The sequence below is a fragment of the Dendrobates tinctorius genome, unplaced genomic scaffold (assembly GCF_039654945.1).
Source record: "Dendrobates tinctorius isolate UK_male_01 unplaced genomic scaffold, ASM3965494v1 ptg000065l, whole genome shotgun sequence".
Classification (NCBI taxonomy): Eukaryota; Metazoa; Chordata; class Amphibia; order Anura; family Dendrobatidae; genus Dendrobates; species Dendrobates tinctorius.
The window spans coordinates 23,196,446-23,219,597 of NW_027361733.1; the positions used below are offsets into that span (position 1 = coordinate 23,196,446).

The 23,152-nt window shown below is 45.3% G+C and overlaps 1 protein-coding gene across 2 annotated transcripts; it reads left to right on the forward strand.

The window, feature by feature from the left end:
- Window positions 1-1,735: 1,735 nt before the first annotated feature.
- COMMD7 (COMM domain containing 7) lies at window positions 1,736-23,009 on the forward strand. 2 transcript variants are annotated; one of them, XM_073580710.1, is made up of 9 exons: window positions 1,736-1,920; window positions 13,188-13,238; window positions 13,327-13,429; window positions 17,467-17,523; window positions 17,596-17,633; window positions 20,767-20,857; window positions 20,926-20,975; window positions 21,568-21,616; window positions 22,768-23,009. In XM_073580710.1, exons 1-9 carry the CDS (start codon window positions 1,840-1,842, stop codon window positions 22,842-22,844), a joined length of 597 nt encoding a protein of 198 aa, XP_073436811.1. In that variant the 5' UTR covers window positions 1,736-1,839; the 3' UTR covers window positions 22,845-23,009. The 2 variants fall into 2 exon arrangements, with proteins under 2 accessions (XP_073436811.1, XP_073436810.1); XM_073580709.1 differs by having other exon boundaries at window positions 1,743-1,920; window positions 13,185-13,238.
- The last annotated feature ends 143 nt before the right edge of the window (window positions 23,010-23,152 follow it).

The window sequence follows — 23,152 nt, forward strand, 5'->3', positions numbered from 1 at the left end:
AATTTTAATCTTGGAATGCTCGGAGTAGAAGCCATTGCGGGGTGGTAGTTGGAAAAAAAAGACGTGAGTTTGTCCAGCTCCATCCGTATGAAGTAAAATGATCTCTTTATTTCAAACAACTTAAAATGCATGTTAGGGTGAAGAATGGACGATAATCATCAACGACTTTCAAACACTGTATGCGTTGTTCATCATGATGAAATACCACAGTATTCCCTGTGAAAGTCTAGCAAGTTAATAAATCACTGTAGTCCGACAAGTAAGGAAGTCCAGTAACAGCAGAAGCGGTAACCGAGGAAAAATACTTAATGTATCTCAATGCATCTGTCACACTAGGGTTGGGAGAGCCGAAGGGCAGTCTGAGCACTACGTTCCGATCTCGTTCCGTGGCCAGAACTGAATTGTACCCTCTGCTGTTAACCATTTACATGCTGCTGTTAATTCCTAACAGTGGCATTTAAATGGCGTGGTTGCTGCTGCTCGCCAATACTGGCTTCCATCTGCCCCCTGCAACATGATCAAGAGGAACCAGTGGGTTACAATATCAGCAGGGAGCCTGCCATCTTGGTACTCCAGGGGCTGAGCTTCATTGAAAACTGTGAATTACACTATAAGGCCGCGTTCACACGTTCAGTATTTTACCTCAGTATTTGTAAGCCAAAGTCAGGAGTGGAAAAAGTACGAAAGAAACACGTCACCACTTCCATATTTATCACCCACTCCTGGATTTGGCTTACAAACACTGATGTGAAATACTGATAGAGTGAATGTGACCTATACTGCAATATCAGATGACTGCAGGTTCAAGAGTTAAAAATAAAAAGCTTTTAAAAATGTAAAATGTAAAAAAAAAACAACGTTCTAATCACTATCTTTTTTCAAATAAATAAATGTTAAAAATAAACAAATCGGGTATCGTCACATATATGAACTTGTCTATCAAAATATAAAATTTATTACCAGTACAGTAAACATCTTAAAAAAATAAAATAAAATAAAAACGACAGAATTCTGATTTTTTGTCGGGCACCACATTATCCTAAAAAACATGATATAAATATAAAAACATTATGGGTCTTAGATAATGGCGGCGGAAAACACATTTTTTATTTTTTTCTTGCAAAAATTCATATTTGTTTTCTACGCGCTTAAATTAAAAAAAAACAACTAAATTTATGCAAGTTTATGCAAATTTATGAAAATGCAATCTTGCTGTAATCACACTGAGCTGGAAAATCAGGTTCCCAAGGCGCAATCAATGACGTAAAAACAAAAAACAACGGCACAATTGCATTGTTTCCACCATTTCAGATCCGCTGGATTTTTTTCCTGTTTTAGCACACGGCAGGGTAAAATGATCGCCGTCATTCAAAGCTACAACAAACCTTGGCACCGCTGTGGACAGAAATGTTTGAAAAAACTTATACAGGAAGAACAAGAAAAAACTAAATCGCCCGGTGTTAGTCTTTTTGTGGGCACGTATATATTTAATGCACAGGTATTATTGCTCTCTTTGCACCTTTGTGTGTGTATGAAGTGATAATACACTTTCAGGTTATAGATGACCCCACCAGGTGTAACAATACTCGGCTTTTTTTTATCACCACAGGAGCATTAATATCTCTACAATAACATTACTCATGGACATGCAGTGATACAGGAAAGGACAAACCCACCAAAAACGTGGAGGACCCAACCATGCAGCGACACTTTCCGGCTCTCACTGCTCATCCGGGGACTGCAGACGCATGCTTGCGGCGCCCTCTAGTGTCTGACTGTCTGAAGGTCACATGATGTGTGATCATCACTGATCAGGGGAGGCGCTCGCTCTCCGGTATCATGGCGCTTCGCTGCTCTGCGGTTCCTATGCCGGACTCTGTGGCTTCTGACATACAGAATATGAGGCAGCTGTCCGAGGAGGTAAGAGCAGAGAGACTGGAGCCACAGGGACTTCAGAGTGGTGGAAATCTGCATTAGACATGCATTATGTATCCTGTACTGATCCTGAGTTACACCCTGTATTATACTCCAGAGCTGCACTCACTATTATCACTGTGTACATACATTACATTACTTATCCTGTACTGATCCTGAGTTACATCCTGTATTATACTCCAGAGCTGCACTCACTATTCTGCTGGTGGAGTCACTGTGTACATACATTACATTACTGATCCTGTACTGATCCTGAGTTACATCCTGTATTATACTCCAGAGCTGCACTCACTATTCTGCTGGTGCAGTCACTGTGTACATACATTACATTACTTATCCTGTACTGATCCTGAGTTACATCCTGTATTATACTCCAGAGCTGCACTCACTTTTCTGCTGGTGGAGTCACTGTGTACATACATTGCATTACTTATCCTGTACTGATCCTGAGTTACATCCTGTATTATACACCAGAGCTGCACTCACTATTCTGCTGGTGGAGTCACTGTGTACATACATTACTTATCCTGTACTGATCCTGAGTTACATCCTGTATTATACTGAAGAGCTGCACTCACTATTCTGCTGGTGGAGTCACAGTGTACATACATTACTTATCCTGTACTGATCCTGAGTTACATCCTGTATTATACTGAAGAGCTGCACTCACTATTCTGCTGGTGGAGTCACTGTGTACATACATAACATTACTTATCCTGTACTGATCCAGAGTTACATCCTGTATTATACCCCAGAGCTACACTCACTATTCTGCTGGTGCAGTCACTGTGTACATACATTACATTACTTATCCTGTACTGATCCTGAGTTACATCCTGTATTATACCCCAGAGCTGCACTCACTATTCTGCTGGTGGGGTCACTGTGTACATATATTACATTACTTATCCTGTACTGATCCTGAGTTACATCCTGTATTATACTCCAGAGCTGCACTCACTATTCTGCTGGTGGGGTCACTGTGTACATACATTACATTACTTATCCTGTACTGACCCTGAGTTACATCCTGTATTATACCCCAGAGCTACACTCACTATTCTGCTGGTGCAGTCACTGAGTACATACATTACATTACTTATCCTGTACTGATCCTGAGTTACATCCTGTATTATACTCCAGAGCTGCACTCTCTATTCTGCTGGTGGAGTCACTGTGTACATATATTACATTACTTTTCCTGTACTGATCCTGAGTTACATCCTGTATTATACTCCAGAGCTGCACTCACTATTCTGCTTGTGCAGTCTCTGTGTACATACATTACTGATCCTGAGTTGCATCCTGTATTATACTCCAGAGCTGCACTCACTATTCTGCTAGTGCAGTCACTGTGTACATACCTTACATTACTTATCCTGTACTGATCCTGAGTTACATCCTGTATTATAATCCAGAGCTGCACTCACTATTCTGCTGGCGGAGTCACTGTGTACATACATTACATTACTTATCCTGTACGGCTCCTAAGTTACATCCTGTATTATACCCCAGAGCTGCACTCACTATTCTGCTGGTGAAGTCACTGCGTGCATACATTACATTACTTATCCTGTACTGATCCTGAGTTACACCCTGTATTATACTCCAGAGCTGCACTCACTATTCTGCTGGTGCAGTCACTGTGTACATACATTACATTACTTATCCTGTACTGATCCTGAGTTACATCCTGTATTATACTCCAGAGCTGCACTCACTATTCTGCTGGTGGAGTCACTGTGTACATACATTACATTACTTATCCTGTACTGATCCTGAGTTACACCCTGTATTATACCCCAGAGCTGCACTCACTATTATCACTGTGTACATACATTACTTATCCTGTACTGATCCAGAGTTACATCCTGTATTATCCTCCAGAGCTGCACTCACTATTCTGCTGGTGGAGTCACTGTGTACATACATTACATTACTTATCCTGTACTGATCCTGAGTTACACCCTGTATTATACCCCAGAGCTGCACTCACTATTATCACTGTGTACATACATTACATTACTTATCCTGTACTGATCCTGAGTTACATCCTGTATTATACTCCAGAGCTGCACTCACTATTCTGCTGGTGGAGTCACTGTGTACATACATTACATTACTGATCCTGAGTTACATCCTGTATTATACTCCAGAGCTGCACTCACTATTCTGCTGGTGCAGTCACTGTGTACATACATTACATTACTTATCCTGTACTGATCCTGAGTTACATCCTGTATTATACTCCAGAGCTGCACTCACTTTTCTGCTGGTGGAATCACTGTGTACATACATTGCATTACTTATCCTGTACTGATCCTGAGTTACATCCTGTATTATACACCAGAGCTGCACTCACTATTCTGCTGGTGGAGTCACTGTGTACATACATTACTTATCCTGTACTGATCCTGAGTTACATCCTGTATTATACTGAAGAGCTGCACTCACTATTCTGCTGGTGGAGTCACTGTGTACATACATAACATTACTTATCCTGTACTGATCCAGAGTTACATCCTGTATTATACCCCAGAGCTACACTCACTATTCTGCTGGTGCAGTCACTGTGTACATACATTACATTACTTATCCTGTACTGATCCTGAGTTACATCCTGTATTATACCCCAGAGCTGCACTCACTATTCTGCTGGTGGGTCACTGTGTACATACATTACATTACTTATCCTGTACTGATCCTGAGTTACACCCTGTATTATACTCCAGAGCTGCACTCACTATTCTGCTTGTGCAGTCTCTGTGTACATACATTACTGATCCTGAGTTGCATCCTGTATTATACTCCAGAGCTGCACTCACTATTCTGCTAGTGCAGTCACTGTGTACATATATTACATTACTTATCCTGTACTGATCCTGAGTTACATCCTGTATTATACTCCAGAGCTGCACTCACTATTCTGCTTGTGCAGTCTCTGTGTACATACATTACTGATCCTGAGTTGCATCCTGTATTATACTCCAGAGCTGCACTCACTATTCTGCTAGTGCAGTCACTGTGTACATACATTACATTACTTATCCTGTACTGATCCTGAGTTACATCCTGTATTATAATCCAGAGCTGCACTCACTATTCTGCTGGCGGAGTCACTGTGTACATACATTACATTACTTATCCTGTACGGCTCCTAAGTTACATCCTGTATTATACCCCAGAGCTGCACTCACTATTCTGCTGGTGAAGTCACTGCGTGCATACATTACATTACTTATCCTGTACTGATCCTGAGTTACATCCTGTATTATCCTCCAGAGCTGCACTCACTATTCTGCTGGTGGAGTCACTGTGTACATACACTCACTGGCCACTTTATTAGGTACACCTGTCCAACTGTGTGTTAAGACTTAATTTCTAATCAGCCAATCACATGGCGGCAACTCAGTGCATTTAGGCATGTAGACATGGTCAAGACAATCTCCTGCCGTTCAAACCGAGCATCAGTATGGGGAAGAAAGGTGATTTGAGTGCCTTTGAACGTGGCATGATTGTTGGTGCCAGAAGGGCTGGTCTGAGTATTTCAGAAACTGCTGATCTACTGGGATTTTCACGCACAACCATCTCTAGGGTTTACAGAGAATGGTCCGAAAAAGAAAAAAAATCCAGTGAGCGGCAGTTCTGTGGCCGGAAATGCCTTGTTGATGCCAGAGGTCAGAGGAGAATGGGCATACTGGTTCGAGCTGATAGAAAGGCAACAGTGACTCAAATTGCCACCCGTTACAACCAAGGTAGGCAGAAGAGCATCTCTGAACGCACAGTGCGTCGAACTTTGAGGCAGATGGGCTACAGCAGCAGAAGACCACACTGGGTACCACTCCTCTCAGCTAAGAACAGGCATCTGATGGCTACTTTCAGCAGGATAATGCGCCATGTCATAAAGCTCGAATCATCTCAGATTGGTTTCTTGAACATGACAATGAGTTCACTGTACTCAAATGGCCTCCTCAGTCACCAGATCTCAATCCAATAGAGCATCTTTGGGATGTGGTGGAACGGGAGATTCGCATCAGGGATGTGCAGCCGACAAATCTGCGCCAACTGTGTGATGCCATCATGTCAATATGGTCCAAAATCTCTGAGGAATGCTTCCAGCACCTTGTTGAATCTCTGCCACGAAGAATTGAGGCAGTTCTGAAGGCAAAAGGGGGTCCAACCCGTTACTAGCATGGTGTACCTAATAAAGTGGCCAGTGAGTGTACATTACATTACTTATCCTGTACTGATCCTGAGTTACACCCTGTATTATACCCCAGAGCTGCACTCACTATTATCACTGTGTACATACATTACATTACTTATCCTGTACTGATCCAGAGTTACATCCTGTATTATCCTCCAGAGCTGCACTCACTATTCTGCTGGTGGAGTCACTGTGTACATACATTACATTACTTATCCTGTACTGATCCTGAGTTACACCCTGTATTATACCCCAGAGCTGCACTCACTATTATCACTGTGTACATACATTACATTACTTATCCTGTACTGATCCTGAGTTACATCCTGTATTATACTGAAGAGCTGCACTCACTATTCTGCTGGTGGAGTCACTGTGTACATACATTACATTACTTATCCTGTACTGATCCAGAGTTACATCCTGTATTATACCCCAGAGCTACACTCACTATTCTGCTGGTGCAGTCACTGTGTACATACATTACATTACTTATCCTGTACTGATCCTGAGTTACATCCTGTATTATACCCAAGAGCTGCACTCACTATTCTGCTGGTGGGGTCACTGTGTACATACATTACATTACTTATCCTGTACTGACCCTGAGTTACATCCTGTATTATACTCCAGAGCTGCACTCACTTTTCTGCTGGTGGAGTCACTGTGTACATACATTACATTACTGATCCTGTACTGATCCTGAGTTACATCCTGTATTATACTCCAGAGCTGCACTCACTATTCTGCTGGTGCAGTCACTGTGTACATACATTACATTACTTATCCTGTACTGATCCTGAGTTACATCCTGTATTATACTCCAGAGCTGCACTCACTATTCTGCTGGCGGAGTCACTGTGTACATACATTACATTACTTATCCTGTACGGCTCCTAAGTTACATCCTGTATTATACCCCAGAGCTGCACTCACTATTCTGCTGGTGAAGTCACTGCGTGCATACATTACATTACTTATCCTGTACTGCTCATGAGTTACATCCTGTATTATACCACAGAGCTGCACTCACTATTCTGCAGGTGAAGTCACTGTGTGCATACATTACATTAAGCCCCCATTACACACTGCGATATCGCTAGCAATATCGCTATAAAGTCACCGATTTTGTGACGTAGCAGCGATATTGCTAGCGATATCGCTGCATGTGATACTTACCTCCGACCGGCTCCCCCGCTGCTCATCGCTGATCGCGCGAGAAGCTCCTAGATCATTCCTCGTCGGTCACTTCCTGCGGCGCTTCCTGCTGTGACGACGAGCGACGCGTGGAGCCGGGCGGGAGGACGTCAGGATCGCTGCGTCTGACAGGTAAGTAGCGATCCCCGTCCCCAGCGATGTCGCTAGTGAGATCTGCCTGTGTGGCAGCTCACTAGCGACCACCTAGCGATGCACCAGCGATCCTGACCGCATCATATCGCTGGTGAGTCGCTAGGTGTAACGGTACCCTTACTTATCCTGTACTGATCCTGAGTTACATCCTGTATTATACTCCAGAGCTGCACTCACTATTCTGCTGGTGGAGTCACTGTATACATACATTACATTACTTATCATGTACTGATCCTGAGTTACATCCTACAGTCATGGCCAAAAGTTTTGAGAATGACACAAATATTAATTTTTACAAAGTCTACTGCTTCATTTTTTTCTAATGGCAATTTGCATATACTCCAGAATGTTATAAAGAGTGATCAGCGTAACAGCAATTACTTGCAAAGTCAATATTTGCCTAGAAAATGAACTTTATCCCCCAAAACACATTTCAGCATCATTGCAGCCCTGCCTTAAAAGGACCAGCTAAGGCTGGTTTCACATTCGCGCTTTTTAAGCGCACGCACGGCCGGGGGTAGCTCCGCCCCCGAGCCGGCTCTCTGCCCGGCGTGCCCGCCCCTTCCTTGTAGCGCCGCCTCCTAGCGCACAGCGGCGCCTGCGATCGGCGCACCCTATCTTTAGCATAGGGTGCGCAGATCGTGCGCAGGCCGTGCGCTAGTTGCGCTTTGACCTGCGCTGCGCACTTTTGACGGTGCGCCGTGCGCGCCAAAATCAAACTTTTCGGATTTTGGCGCGCACGGCGCACCGTCAAAAGTGCGCAGCGCAGGTCAAAGCGCAACCAGCGCACGGCCTGCGCACGATCTGCGCACCCTATGCTAAAGATAGGGTGCGCCGATCGCAGGCGCCACTGTGCGCTAGGAGGCGGCGCTACAAGGAAGGGGCGGGCACGCCGGGCAGAGAGCCGGCTCGGGGGCGGAGCTACCCCCAGCCGTGCGTGCGCTTAAAAAGCGCGAATGTGAAACCAGCCTAACATCGTTTCAGTGATTGCTCCATTAACACAGGTGTGAGTGTTGATGAGGACAGGGCTGGAGATCAATCTGTCATGATTAAGTAAGAATGACACCACTGGACACTTTAAAAGGAGGCTGGTGCTTGGCATCATTGTTTCTCTTCTGTTAACCATGGTTATCTCTAAAGAAACACGTGCAGTCATCATTGCACTGCACAAAAATGGCCTAACAGGGAAGAGTATCGCAGCTAGAAAGATTGCACCTCAGTCAGCAATCTATCGCATCATCAAGAACTTCAAGGAGAGAGGTTCCCTTGTTGCCAAAAAGGCTCCAGGGCACCCAAGAAAGACCAGCAAGCGCCAGGACCGTCTCTTAAAAGTGTTTCAGCTGCGGGATCGGGCTACCAGCAGTGCAGAGCTTGCTCAAGAATGGCAGCAGGCAGGTGTGAGTGCATCTGCACGCACTGTGAGGCGGAGACTCTTGGAGCAAGGCCTGGTCTCAAGGAGGGCAGCAAAGAAGCCACTTCTCTCCAGGAAAAACATCATGGACAGACTGATATTCTGCAAGAGGTACAGGGAGTGGACTGCTGAGGACTGGGGTAAAGTCATTTTATCTGATGAATCCCCTTTTCGATTGTTTGGGACATCTGGAAAACGGCTTATTCGGAGAAGACCAGGTGAGCGCTACCACCAGTCTTGTCTCATGCCAACTGTCAAGCATCCTGAAACCATTCATGTGTGGGGTTGCTTCTCAGCCAAGGGAATGGGCTCTCTCTCAGTCTTGCCTAAAAACACAGCCATGAATAAAGAATGGTACCAGAATGTCCTCCAAGAGCAACTTCTCTCAACCGTCCAAGGGCAGTTTGGCGATCAACAATGCCTTTTTCAACATGATGGAGCACCTTGCCATAAAGCAAAGGTGATAACTAAATGGCTCAGGGAACAAAACATAGAGATTTTGGGACCATGGCCTGGAAACTCCCCAGATCTTAATCCCATTGAGAACTTGTGGTCAATCATCAAGAGACGGGTGGACAAACAAAAACCTTCAAATTCAGACAAAATAAAAGCATTGATTTTGCAAGAATGGACAGCTATCAGTCAGGATTTAATCCAGAAGTTGATTGAGAGCATGCCAGGGAGAATTGCTGAGGTCCTGAAGAAGAAGGGTCAACACTGCAAATATTGACTGGCTGCATTAACTCATTCTAACTGTCAATATAACCTTTTGTTACTCATAATATGATTGCAATTATATTTCTGTATGTGATAAAAACATCTGACAAACACACAAAAACCAGAGGCCAGCAGATCATGTGAAAATATAATATTTGTGTCATTCTCAAAAGTATGGCCATGACTGTATATTAGACTCCAGAGCTGCACTCACTATTCTGCTTGTGCAGTCACTGTGTACATACATTACATTACTTATCCTGTACTGATCCTGAGTTACATCCTGTATTATACTCCAGAGCTGCACTCACTATTCTGCTGGTGGAGTCACTGTGTACATACATTACATTACTTGTCCTGCACGGATCCTGAGTTACATCCTGTATTATACCCCAGAGCTGCACTCACTATTCTGCTGGTGGAGTCACTGTGTACATACATTACATTACTTATCCTGCACGGATCCTGAGTTACATCCTGTGTTACACTCCAGAGCTGCACTCACTATTCTGCTGGTGCAGTCACTGTGTACATACATTACATTACTTATCCTGTACTGATCCTGAGTTACATCCTGTATTATACCCCAGAGCTGCACTCACTATTCTGCTAGTGCAGTCACTGTGTACATACATTACATTACTTATCCTGTACTGATCCTGAGTTACATCCTGTATTATACTCCAGAGCTGCACTCACTATTCTGCTGGTGCAGTCACTGTGTACATACATTACATTACTTATCCTGTACTGATCCTGAGTTACATCCTGTATTATACTCCAGAGCTGTACTCACTATTCTGCTGGTGCAGTCACTGTGTACATACATTACATTACTTATCCTGTACTGATCCTGAGTTACATCCAGTATTATACTCCAGAGCTGCACTCACTATTCTGCTGGTGCAGTCACTGTGACATACATTACATTACTTATCCTGTACTGATCCTGAGTTACATCCTGTATTATACTCCAGAGCTGCACTCACTTTTCTGCTGGTGGAGTCACTGTGTACATACATTGCATTACTTATCCTGTACTGATCCTGAGTAACATCCTGTATTATATTCCAGAGCTGCACTCACTATTCTGCTGGTGCAGTCACTGTGTACATACATTACATTACTTATCCTGTACTGATCCTGAGTTACATCCTGTATTATACCCCAGAGCTACACTCACTATTCTACTGGTTGAGTCACTGTGTACATACATTACATTACTTATCCTGTACTGATCCTGAGTTACATCCTGTATTATACACCAGAGCTGCACTCACTATTCTGCTGGTGGAGTCACTGTGTACATACATTACTTATCCTGTACTGATCCTGAGTTACATCCTGTATTATACTGAAGAGCTGCACTCACTATTCTGCTGGTGGAGTCACTGTGTACATACATTACTTATCCTGTACTGATCCTGAGTTACATCCTGTATTATACTGAAGAGCTGCACTCACTATTCTGCTGGTGGAGTCACTGTGTACATACATTACATTACTTATCCTGTACTGATCCAGAGTTACATCCTGTATTATACCCCAGAGCTACACTCACTATTCTGCTGGTGCAGTCACTGTGTACATACATTACATTACTTATCCTGTACTGATCCTGAGTTACATCCTGTATTATACCCCAGAGCTGCACTCACTATTCTGCTGGTGGGGTCACTGTGTACATATATTACATTACTTATCCTGTACTGATCCTGAGTTACATCCTGTATTATACTCCAGAGCTGCACTCACTATTCTGCTGGTGGGGTCACTGTGTACATACATTACTTATCCTGTACTGACCCTGAGTTACATCCTGTATTATACCCCAGAGCTACACTCACTATTCTGCTGGTGCAGTCACTGAGTACATACATTACATTACTTATCCTGTACTGATCCTGAGTTACATCCTGTATTATACTCCAGAGCTGCACTCTCTATTCTGCTGGTGGAGTCACTGTGTACATATATTACATTACTTTTCCTGTACTGATCCTGAGTTACATCCTGTATTATACTCCAGAGCTGCACTCACTATTCTGCTTGTGCAGTCACTTTGTACATACATTACTGATCCTGAGTTGCATCCTGTATTATACTCCAGAGCTGCACTCACTATTCTGCTAGTGCAGTCACTGTGTACATACATTACATTACTTATCCTGTACTGATCCTGAGTTACATCCTGTATTATAATCCAGAGCTGCACTCACTATTCTGCTGGCGGAGTCACTGTGTACATACATTACATTACTTGTCCTGCACGGATCCTGAGTTACATCCTGTATTATACCCCAGAGCTGCACTCACGATTCTGCTGGTGGAGTCACTGTGTACATACATTACATTACTTATCCTGCACGGATCCTGAGTTACATCCTGTGTTACACTCCAGAGCTGCACTCACTATTCTGCTGGTGCAGTCACTGTGTACATACATTACATTACTTATCCTGTACTGATCCTGAGTTACATCCTGTATTATACCCCAGAGCTGCACTCACTATTCTGCTAGTGCAGTCACTGTGTACATACATTACATTACTTATCCTGTACTGATCCTGAGTTACATCCTGTATTATACTCCAGAGCTGCACTCACTATTCTGCTGGTGCAGTCACTGTGTACATACATTACTTATCCTGTACTGATCCTGAGTTACATCCTGTATTATACTCCAGAGCTGCACTCACTATTCTGCTGGTGCAGTCACTGTGTACATACATTACATTACTTATCCTGTACTGATCCTGAGTTACATCCAGTATTATACTCCAGAGCTGCACTCACTATTAGGCTGGTGGAGACATTGTGTACATACATTACTTATCCTGTACTGATCCTGAGTTACATCCTGTATTATACTCCACAGCTGCACTCACTATTAGGCTGGTGGAGACGTTGTGTACATACATTACTTATCCTGTACTGATCCTGAGTTACATCCAGTATTATACTCCAGAGCTGCACTCACTATTCTGCTGGTGCAGTCACTGTGTACATACATTACATTACTTATCCTGTACTGATCCTGAGTTACATCCTGTATTATACTCCAGAGCTGCACTCACTATTCTGCTTGTTGTCAGTCAGTAAATATTTAATCAGTCTTGTGTCCTTCTGTAAGATGGAATTGGGAGAGGGGGCACTTACTTTTACTTCCAAAGACATACTGATAGGGAACTTAGATTGTGAGCCCCCTCGGGGACAGTGATGATAATGTATGTAAAAAATGTAAAGCGCTGCGGAATATGTTAGCGCTATATAAAATAATAAAGATTATTATTATTACCTCTATCAGATGACTGTAAGGGGCCTGGTGTAATTAGGACACTATCCAGAATAACAAATCATTATTTCACCCTTTGTGGAAACACCGGACAAGAAAGCAGAGTGCATACAGGCAGTGAGGCTGATCAGTATCTTCTGTGCTTCTCCTAGATGGGGTCTGCTCCTCGTCCTCTTCAGTGGGGGCACTCATCTGTAACATCTGGGTGGTGGAGCGGCTGTAGACCCCTTTCCTTTATGCTGATGCTCTGTCTGTGGTCCTCTCTCCAGCAGGTGTCACGTCTCTGCTCGGCGATATTTTCTTTCCTTAAAGAACAGAGAGAGGTAAATTTCCGTCCAATCCCTGAGCTGCGCCCCTTCCCCACACTTGTCTTGTTTTGGGGGTCAGGTCTTTTCCTTTATTTTCCTGCAGGCGGACCAGTTCACTTCTCAGCTAGAAGACTTTGCCAAAGACAACGGGATCAGCCTGGGCCCTTTAAAAAGTATCGTGAGGAGCGTCCTGCTTGTTCTGAACGGTGAGGATGAGACAAGTGTGCGCTCGCTGTCTCCTGTGGAGTGGGAAGTGCCCTTTTCCACGGCAATGTGGTCACAGGTACATTAGGAAAAACACACTGACACCAAGACACAAATCAGCAATTGGCTGTAAAAAACACTCTAAGGCTATGTTCACACATCGCATTATTCCTGAATTTTTTTTAATTCAAATTACCAAAAGCGGTGATATTTCAGAGATCTCATGCGCACACTTGTTTGTTTTTTTTTCCTGGCTGAGTTAGAAAACTGCAGCATTTCTTGAATCCGTTCTTTTAGCGTTTTTGTTATGCAGCATTTTTTTTAACCCATAGAAAGTAATGAAAGTGCAAAAACGCTTAGTTATTTTTTTTTTGTAGTTTTTGCGTCAGCAAAACTAACACGTAATTTGCTGCAAGAAACGCAGGGAAAATATTGAAAAAGGAATTTTTTAACGCAACATTTTTACTGCCAAGAGAGCACCTTTTGGCTGCTGAAAAAAAAACTGTTGCAAAAATGCAATGTGTGAATATAGGCTAAAGGGATGTACACTTGGTGTTATTGGAAACCTGGGGTTAAAGAAGTGGTCCAGCACCTAAAATGTCTTTGCTAATCATCTGTCTTTTACACCCTAATCACTTATTGTAATTTGCTTTATTATACAATTACCTGCTTGTCTCCTTATCCACTTAATCCATAAATTAATGTGTTTTTTCTTTTACTGTACTTTATGTGGTGTCACATTTGAGAGGAGTCTCAATCGTGACGTCACAGGAAGCTGGGGCTTCACTTGCTTCACTGCAGCATCCATCTCCCCTCTTGGAACAAGATGTTATCAGGAGGCAGCGCTGCAATTACTTAATATAGTTTCTGGCATCCATGCCTCCTATGAAGATGTCTTGGACCCATGGTGTGTGAGAGAGGTGAATGCAGCGCCCGCTTCTGCTTCTAACTGTGAAGCTGTGGGAGTGGTGAGTGCAGCGCCCGCTTCTGCTTCTAACTGTGAAGCTGTGAGAGAGGTGAGTGCAGCGCCCGCTTCTGCTTCTAACTGTGAAGCTGTGGGAGTGGTGAGTGCAGAGCCCGCTTCTGCTTCTAACTGTGAAGCTGTGGGAGTGGTGAGTGCAGCGCCCGCTTCTGCTTCTAACTGTGAAGCTGTGGGAGTGCAGTGCCCGCTTCTTCTTCTAACTGTGAAGCTGTGGGAGTGGTGAGTGCAGAGCCCGCTTCTGCTTCTAACTGTGAAGCTGTGGGAGTGCAGTGCCCGCTTCTTCTAACTGTGAAGCTGTGAGAGAGGTGAGTGCAGAGCCCGCTTCTGCTTCTAACTGTGAAGCTGTGGGAGTGGTGAGTGCAGAGCCCGCTTCTGCTTCTAACTGTGAAGCTGTGGGAGTGGTGAGTGCAGCGCCCGCTTCTGCTTCTAACTGTGAAGCTGTGGGAGTGCAGTGCCCGCTTCTTCTTCTAACTGTGAAGCTGTGGGAGTGGTGAGTGCAGAGCCCGCTTCTTCTTCTAACTGTGAAGCTGTGGGAGAGGTGAGTGCAGCACCCGCTTCTGCTTCTAACTGTGAAGCTGTGGGAGTGGTGAGTGCAGCACCCGCTTCTGCTTCTAACTGTGAAGCTGTGGGAGTGCAGTGCCCGCTTCTTCTTCTAACTCTGAAGCTGTGGGAGTGGTGAGTGCAGCGCCCGCGTCTGCTTCTAACTGTGAAGCTGTGAGAGAGGTTAGTGCAGCGCCCGCTTCTGCTTCTAACTGTGAAGCTGTGGGAGTGGTGAGTGCAGCGCCCGCTTTTGCTTCTAACTGTGAAGCTGTGGGAGTGGTGAGTGCAGAGCCCGCTTCTGCTTCTAACTGTGAAGCTGTGGGAGTTGTGAGTGCAGCACCCGCTTCTGCTTCTAACTGTGAAGCTGTGGGAGTGGTGAGTGCAGAGCCCGCTTCTGCTTGTAACTGAAGCTGTGGGAGTGGTGAGTGCAGCACCCGCTTCTGCTTCTAACTGTGAAGCTGTGGGTGTGGTGAGTGCAGCGCCCGCTTCTGCTTCTAACTGTGAAGCTGTGAGAGAGGTTAGTGCAGCGCCCGCTTCTGCTTCTAACTGTGAAGCTGTGGGAGAGGTGAGTGCAGCGCCCGCTTCTGCTTCTAACTGTGAAGCTGTGGGAGAGGTGAGTGCAGCGCCCGCTTCTGCTTCTAACTGTGAAGCTGTGTGAGTGGTGAGTGCAGCGCCCGCTTCTGCTTCTAACTGTGAAGCTGTGGGAGTGGTGAGTGCAGAGCCCGCTTCTGCTTCTAACTGTGAAGCTGTGGGAGTTGTGAGTGCAGCACCCGCTTCTGCTTCTAACTGTGAAGCTGTGGGAGTGGTGAGTGCAGAGCCCGCTTCTGCTTGTAACTGAAGCTGTGGGAGTGGTGAGTGCAGCACCCGCTTCTGCTTCTAACTGTGAAGCTGTGGGAGTGGTGAGTGCAGCGCCCGCTTCTGCTTCTAACTGTGAAGCTGTGGGAGTGCAGTGCCCGCTTCTTCTTCTAACTGTGAAGCTGTGGGAGTGGTGAGTGCAGTGCCCGCTTCTTCTTCTAACTGTGAAGCTGTGGGAGAGGTGAGTGCAGCACCCGCTTCTGCTTCTAACTGTGAAGCTGTGGGAGTGGTGAGTGCAGCACCCGCTTCTGCTTCTAACTGTGAAGCTGTGGGAGTGCAGTGCCCACTTCTTCTTCTAACTCTGAAGCTGTGGGAGTGGTGAGTGCAGCGCCCGCGTCTGCTTCTAACTGTGAAGCTGTGGGTGTGGTGAGTGCAGCGCCCGCTTCTGCTTCTAACTGTGAAGCTGTGAGAGAGGTTAGTGCAGCGCCCGCTTCTGCTTCTAACTGTGAAGCTGTGGGAGTGGTGAGTGCAGCGCCCGCTTTTGCTTCTAACTGTGAAGCTGTGGGAGTGGTGAGTGCAGAGCCCGCTTCTGCTTCTAACTGTGAAGCTGTGGGAGTTGTGAGTGCAGCACCCGCTTCTGCTTCTAACTGTGAAGCTGTGGGAGTGGTGAGTGCAGAGCCCGCTTCTGCTTGTAACTGAAGCTGTGGGAGTGGTGAGTGCAGCACCCGCTTCTGCTTCTAACTGTGAAGCTGTGGGTGTGGTGAGTGCAGCGCCCGCTTCTGCTTCTAACTGTGAAGCTGTGAGAGAGGTTAGTGCAGCGCCCGCTTCTGCTTCTAACTGTGAAGCTGTGGGAGAGGTGAGTGCAGCTCCCGCTTCTGCTTCTAACTGTGAAGCTGTGGGAGAGGTGAGTGCAGCGCCCGCTTCTGCTTCTAACTGTGAAGCTGTGTGAGTGGTGAGTGCAGCGCCCGCTTCTGCTTCTAACTGTGAAGCTGTGGGAGTGGTGAGTGCAGAGCCCGCTTCTGCTTCTAACTGTGAAGCTGTGGGAGTTGTGAGTGCAGCACCCGCTTCTGCTTCTAACTGTGAAGCTGTGGGAGTGGTGAGTGCAGAGCCCGCTTCTGCTTGTAACTGAAGCTGTGGGAGTGGTGAGTGCAGCACCCGCTTCTGCTTCTAACTGTGAAGCTGTGGGAGTGGTGAGTGCAGCACCCGCTTCTGCTTCTAACTGTGAAGCTGTGGGAGTGGTGAGTGCAGCGCCCGCTTCTGCTTCTAACTGTGAAGCTGTGGGAGTGGTGAGTGCAGCGCCCGCTTCTGCTTCTAACTGTGAAGCTGTGGGAGTGGTGAGTGCAGCACCCGCTTCTGCTTCTAACTGTGAAGCTGTGGGAGTGGTGAGTGCAGCGCCCGCTTCTGCTTCTAACTGTGAAGCTGTGGGAGTGGTGAGTGCAGCACCCGCTTCTGCTTCTAACTGTGAAGCTGTGGGAGTGGTGAGTGCAGCGCCCGCTTCTGCTTCTAACTGTGAAGCTGTGGGAGTGGTGAGTGCAGCGCCCGCTTCTGCTTCTAACTGTGAAGCTGTGGGAGTGGTGAGTGCAGCACCCGCTTCTGCTTCTAACTGTGAAACAAGATGTTGTCAGATCAACCCTGTGACAGACATTACGAGACTGAACCTATGTGCCCAGCAAATGGTTTTTATGTCAACATGAAGAGAAAGTGTCTTTTGAACTTTTCCAGGTGCTCTGAGGAGGAGTCTAAAGTCGGAGGACCTGCAGTCTGACCTGCTTGTTCTGGGTGAGGATAGTAGTTACTGCTCTTCTGCTTGCCCTGATAGGATTCATAATCTGTGTGCTTTGTAATCTGCAGGGTTGGATGAAGAAAAGGCCAGGCTTTTTGCAAAAGAGGTGAGAAAAAATGATTGTTTTGAAGGCATCAGAAGCTGTCGTTGATGGGGATTAGGATGCTGAGACCCCGCACTGATCATGATAAGGTAGAAGTGCTCAGCGGGGCGACGTGCACATCTGTTATTGGTCATCTTTCCTGGGAGAGGTGAGCATGTGGGATACAGATTCATGGGGTGCAGACGTTCTCTGACTGTACACTACTCGCTCCGCTTTATGGTGAAACCCCAGCGAAACCAAACGGACATGACAGTGCGCAGCTGAGCCCTTCTGCCTCTTCCTTTCAGCAGTGGTCACCGTACCCTGATCCTCAACAATCAAAACTTTAACATCAGAAAATGTGTTAAAATGCTAACGATTTATAAAGAATTTGTTCTTGTCACATGATGTGTTCAGAAAGAAACCTAAACAAAATGTAGTGCGGGGAACTAATCATTCGTAACCCGAGAAAAAACCTAAAATGTAACATTTAATTTAATATAGTTGAAAAAATTTCCAAATGACAAATGTTATAGTAAGGTGTGTCAATATCTCAGAGGAAATACACAACCATATGCAAAAAAGGGGAAGCTATCACCCCCTAATAGACCCTCAGTTGTCCCTACCTGTCAGGCTTTAGATTTAGATGTACAGTCATATGTAAAAGTTTGGGCACCCCTATTAATGTAACCTTTTTTCTTTATAACAATTTTGGTTTTTGCAACAGCTATTTCAGTTTCATATATCTAATAACTGATGGACTCAGTTATATTTCTGGATTCAAATAAGGTTTATTGTACTAACAGAAAATGTGCAATCTGCATTTAAACAAAATTTGACCGGTGCAAAAGTATGGGCACCCTTATCATTTTCTTGATTTGAACACTCCTAACTACTTTTTACTGACTTCCTGAAGCACTAAATTGGTTTTGTAACCTCATTGAGCTTTGAACTTCATAGCCAGGTGTATCAAATCATGAGAAAAGGTATTTAAGGTGGCCACTTGCAAGTAGTTCTCCTATTTGATTCTCCTATGAAGAGTGGCATCATGGGCTCCTCAAAACAACTCTCAAATGATCTGAAAACAAAGATTATTCAACATAGCTTTTCAGGGGAAGGATACAAAAGTTGTCTCAGAGATTTAACCTGTCAGTTTCCACTGTGAGGAACATAGTAAGGAAATGGAAGAACACAGGTACAGTTCTTGTTAAGCCCAGAAGTGGCAGGCCAAGAAAAATAGAAAGGCAGAGAAGAAGAATGGTGAGAACAGTCAAGGACAATCCACAGACCACTTCCAAAGACCTGCAGCATCATCTTGCTGCAGATGGTGTCACTGTGCATCGGTCAACAATACAGCGCACTTTGCACAAGGAGAAGCTGTATGGGAGAGTGATGCGAAAGAAGCCGTTTCTGCAAGCACGCCACAAACAGAGTCGCCTGAGGTATGCAAAAGCACATTTGGACAAGCCAGTTACATTTTGGAAGAAGGTCCTGTGGACTGATGAAACAAAGATTGAGTTGTTTGGTCATACAAAAAGGCGTTATGCATGCGCTGTATTGTTGACCGATGCACAGTGACACCATCTGCAGCAAGATGATGCTGCAGGTCTTTGGAGGTGGTCTGTGGATTGTCCTTGACTATTCTCACCATTCTTCTTCTCTGCCTTTCTGATATTTTTCTTGGCCTGCCACTTCTGGGCTTAACAAGAACTGTACCTGTGTTCTTCCATTTCCTTACTATGTTCCTCACAGTGGAAACTGACAGGTTAAATCTCTGAGACAACTTTTTGTATCCTTCCCCTGAAAAGCTATGTTGAATAATCTTTGTTTTCTGATCATTTGAGAGTTGTTTTGAGGAGCCCATGATGCCACTCTTCATAGGAGAATCAAATAGGAGAACTACTTGCAAGTGGCCACTTGAAATACCTTTTCTCATGATTTGATACACCTGGCTATGAAGTTCAAAGCTCAATGAGGTTACAAAACCAATTTAGTGCTTCAGGAAGTCAGTAAAAAATAGTTGGGAGTGTTCAAATCAAGAAAATGATAAGGGTGCCCATACTTTTGCACTGGTCAAATTTTGTTTAAATGCAGATTGCACATTTTCTGTTAGTACAATAAACCTCATTTGAATCCAGAAATATAACTGAGTCCATCAGTTATTAGATATATGAAACTGAAATAGCTGTTGCAAAAACCAAAATTGTTATAAAGAAAAAAGGTTAACATTAATAGGGGTGCCCAAACTTTTACATATGACTGTATAATAGGGTCCCAAGGGATAGTCAGATTAAATCTATACCTTCTTTTAGTAAATCCTTGCCTCCTTTCCATAGTAATTCCTTATCCAATTTCCATGCAAATGAAGCACAAGTGCATCAGGCCTGGCTCTGCACTGACAGCTGTCCGTCCTCTGTCAATCTCTCATGCCTGCCGCCATTCAGATCTGCCTGATTGACAGGTCACTATTGTCTGAGTGCCCTTGCTCCGCAGTCCGTAGTCTCGCACAGGCGCCATCACTTCCAGCACTGGTCACATTCTCGGAGGGGAGGCGGCTCATTCACAGATGCAAGGTCCTAATCTAGCTGCGTCATCAGGACAAAACGGTGCATGCACCGCCACCGGAAATGACAGCGCCATGAGATTTCAGAGGTGGGAAGCAGGTCAGTCAGACAAGAGTCAGCTGTCAGTCAAGGGGCTTCGGATGGCAACGAGCATGGAAAGATAGAAAGAGGACGGAGAGCTGGAAGTCCTGTACCAGGCTCCATGAAATTTAGCCTCATTTGCATAAAAATTGGATAATGGCTTACTTTGGAACGGAATAAAGGATTCCAAAAAAGATGGTATTGATTAAAGCCAAATTACAGTGAGCTAACAGATGAGCTTGGTTTATGGTGCAAAACCTGCTGACGGATTCCCTCCAAGACAAATGAGGAACCATGAAGTACAAGGTTGCATTAAGCTAGGATCCTCATGGGGTATCCTCTTCCTCTGTTATGTCCATGGACAGGCAGCACAAGCCCTATTTGACTGGTAAAATGAAGATCTGCCTTTAATGTGCTAAATGAAGGAAACCTTTTTCTGTGATGTGACGGCACGGCCATTCCTCTCTGTTCCTTGTACAATGTAAGGTTTTGGTGTCATGCTATTGTTGCAGTGGAGCAGCGATGCCCCGGCACTCACGCGGTTAGCGGTTGGGCGGACGCTCAGTATTAACCAGCTGGTGGACATGGAGTGGAAGTTCGGGGGTGAGTGTTAGTCTGATCCTCGGAGTATACCGATATAACAGCGCAGTGATCATTGTTTTCTATTGCAGTTACGGCAGCAAGCAGCGAACTGGAGAAAGCCGGAACCATATTCCTGCAGGTGGAGAAAAGATTAGTTTCATTCTCTGGACTGGGTATAAACCTGGATAGGTGCCAGAAGTTGACTGACCATTCGCAGACCATGGTCTACACGCCTTTACTTAGAAACGGCACCATCTTTATGGGTGACAACTCCACGCAGTTGAATCTCCTAATGGCAGATGCATGTTTTTGTTTTAAAAGGGTGGTCTGATCTTAAACGACAAGTCTGCAGTCACTCTGAGACTGCAGGCTTGTGATTCCTCACATCGCGCACACTGCACGCTGTGAGGATTCTCCGGTGTAAGACTGTTTCCGACCCCTCTCACTTGCAATGAGCGAGGCTGCTTCCGTCTACTCGGATTGTGGCCGGGAGGAAGCATATTGCATACTCGTGGTCACGTGAGAGCCGATCATGGCGCTGACACCAGAGAATCCGCACGGCGCACGCGATATGAGGATTCACAAGTCTGCAGACTTTTCGTTTCAGACTGAATCACCCCTTTAAGGCTTAGCCAAGGTTTATGTCTTTGTGTATTACGTTGTGTACGTTATGGCAGGATTCCCGCTTTTACACTTCAGTTTATGGTAGTTGTTGCTTTCTTTTTTTTCAGTTAAAGATGATTGTTAAAAAAGGAAACCAGTTGGAGCCTGTCTACGTAGGTGAGTTTTTAGGATTCATCGCTCCTGTCCACTGGTGGTGCGAACCGATTCACATGACCCAGTCCATCGGCCACGACAGTGATCTATGATGAACAGTGACCTGGAGAACCGCCTTTTACGTGATGCCATCTGCAGCCCTTCTTTGGATTACCCGGCCTGGCGTGATGTAACGTGTCACGCCTCAACAATAGCATGGTGCCAGACTGGCTAGTGAAAAGAAGAGCTGCAGGATTCCGTCAGGTAACAGCTGGATCCAGTGGCCACTAGTGATGAGCGAACGTCCCTGGATAAAGTGTTATCCCCCATGCTCGGGTGCTAACACAGTGCCTTCGGCGTGCTTGAAAAATATGTTCGAGTCCCCACGGCTGCATGTCTCGCGGCCGTTCGACAGCCACAACGCATACATGGATTGTCTGTTTGTTAGGCAATACGTGCATGTGTTGCTGCTGTCGAACAGCCATCAGACATGCAGCGACGGGGAATCGAATATATATATATATATATATATTTTTAGAATGCCGAAGACACTCGGTTAGCACCCAAGCATGCTTGATAACACCTTACCCCAAGCATTTTCGCTCATCACTAGTGGCCACAGATCCCTGTCGTGGCCGATACACTATGTCCTGCTAATCAATTTGCATCAATTCTATATATCATATACTGTATTTTGCTGACTGTGGGTGTAAACAGCAAAAAAACGGAAGGAAAAAAAAGTCATACTCATTAACACTTGCTAGGAATTTTCCAAAAAGAATGAGTGATGGATGTGACCTAAGAAGCAAATGATTGCATATGACACAGGCCTACAGTGTCTAGTTTAAAAAGTCTCCGTGTGGACGCAATGATTCACTAGTTACATGCTATGACATGGGGACCTACGCAGACAATGGTGTGTAAAGCCACAGCCGTTGGCATGTGCCTGCAGCAGAGAGAGGTTATCGTTCGGCTGCCACCATGTTGTTGGGCATAAAGAAGGCAGATGATATCTGTGCAGATTAGGATTATGCACTCAGTGATCAGGCAGGACGGACTATGAGCACTCTGCCCAATCTGTGATATCTTACACTGCTGGATCCCCTTCTAACTCTACTCTGGGAATATAAAAGAAAAAAAAAATCACTTTTTTAACTTTTATTTTTTTCTTTTAGAGCTAACGCTGCCGCAGTTCTACAGTTTCCTACATGAGATGGAACGGGCCAAGAGCAGCCTGGAATATTTCACGTGACGTGACGCAGAACGTCTCCAGGATCAGCTCCCCTCTCCTAGAGGTCATCGGCACCAGCTCCAGTTTTGGAGGCTGTCGTCCAGAAGATGGATATAACAGTTACTGTATATAGGTGGTATACATCCACTGCCCCGTGCGGCCACAATAAAACATTCCTTTGATGAACCCGTCTCTGCCTTTCATAAAATGTGACCAATATCCATATTATGGAACACATACAGTACAGCGGTCGCCCAGGCTGCAGCACCTTTCCCTGTACGCGTCGTTTAGAGGCATTTAGACATTGCTTAGGGCTAGTGATGAGTGAA

What these genes read in the sequence shown, in the direction of transcription:
- COMMD7 (XM_073580709.1), top strand. Translation starts at nt 1,840, where the DNA reads ATGGCGCTTCGCTGCTCTGCGGTTCCTATGCCGGACTCTGTGGCTTCT. An exon ending in TGAGGCAGCTGTCCGAGGAG is followed by an intron (nt 1,921 to 13,184) that starts GTAAGAGCAGAG and finishes TCCTCTCTCCAG; the next exon opens with CAGGTGTCACGTCTCTGCTC. An exon ending in CCGGAACCATATTCCTGCAG is followed by an intron (nt 20,976 to 21,567) that starts GTGGAGAAAAGA and finishes CTTTTTTTTCAG; the next exon opens with TTAAAGATGATTGTTAAAAA.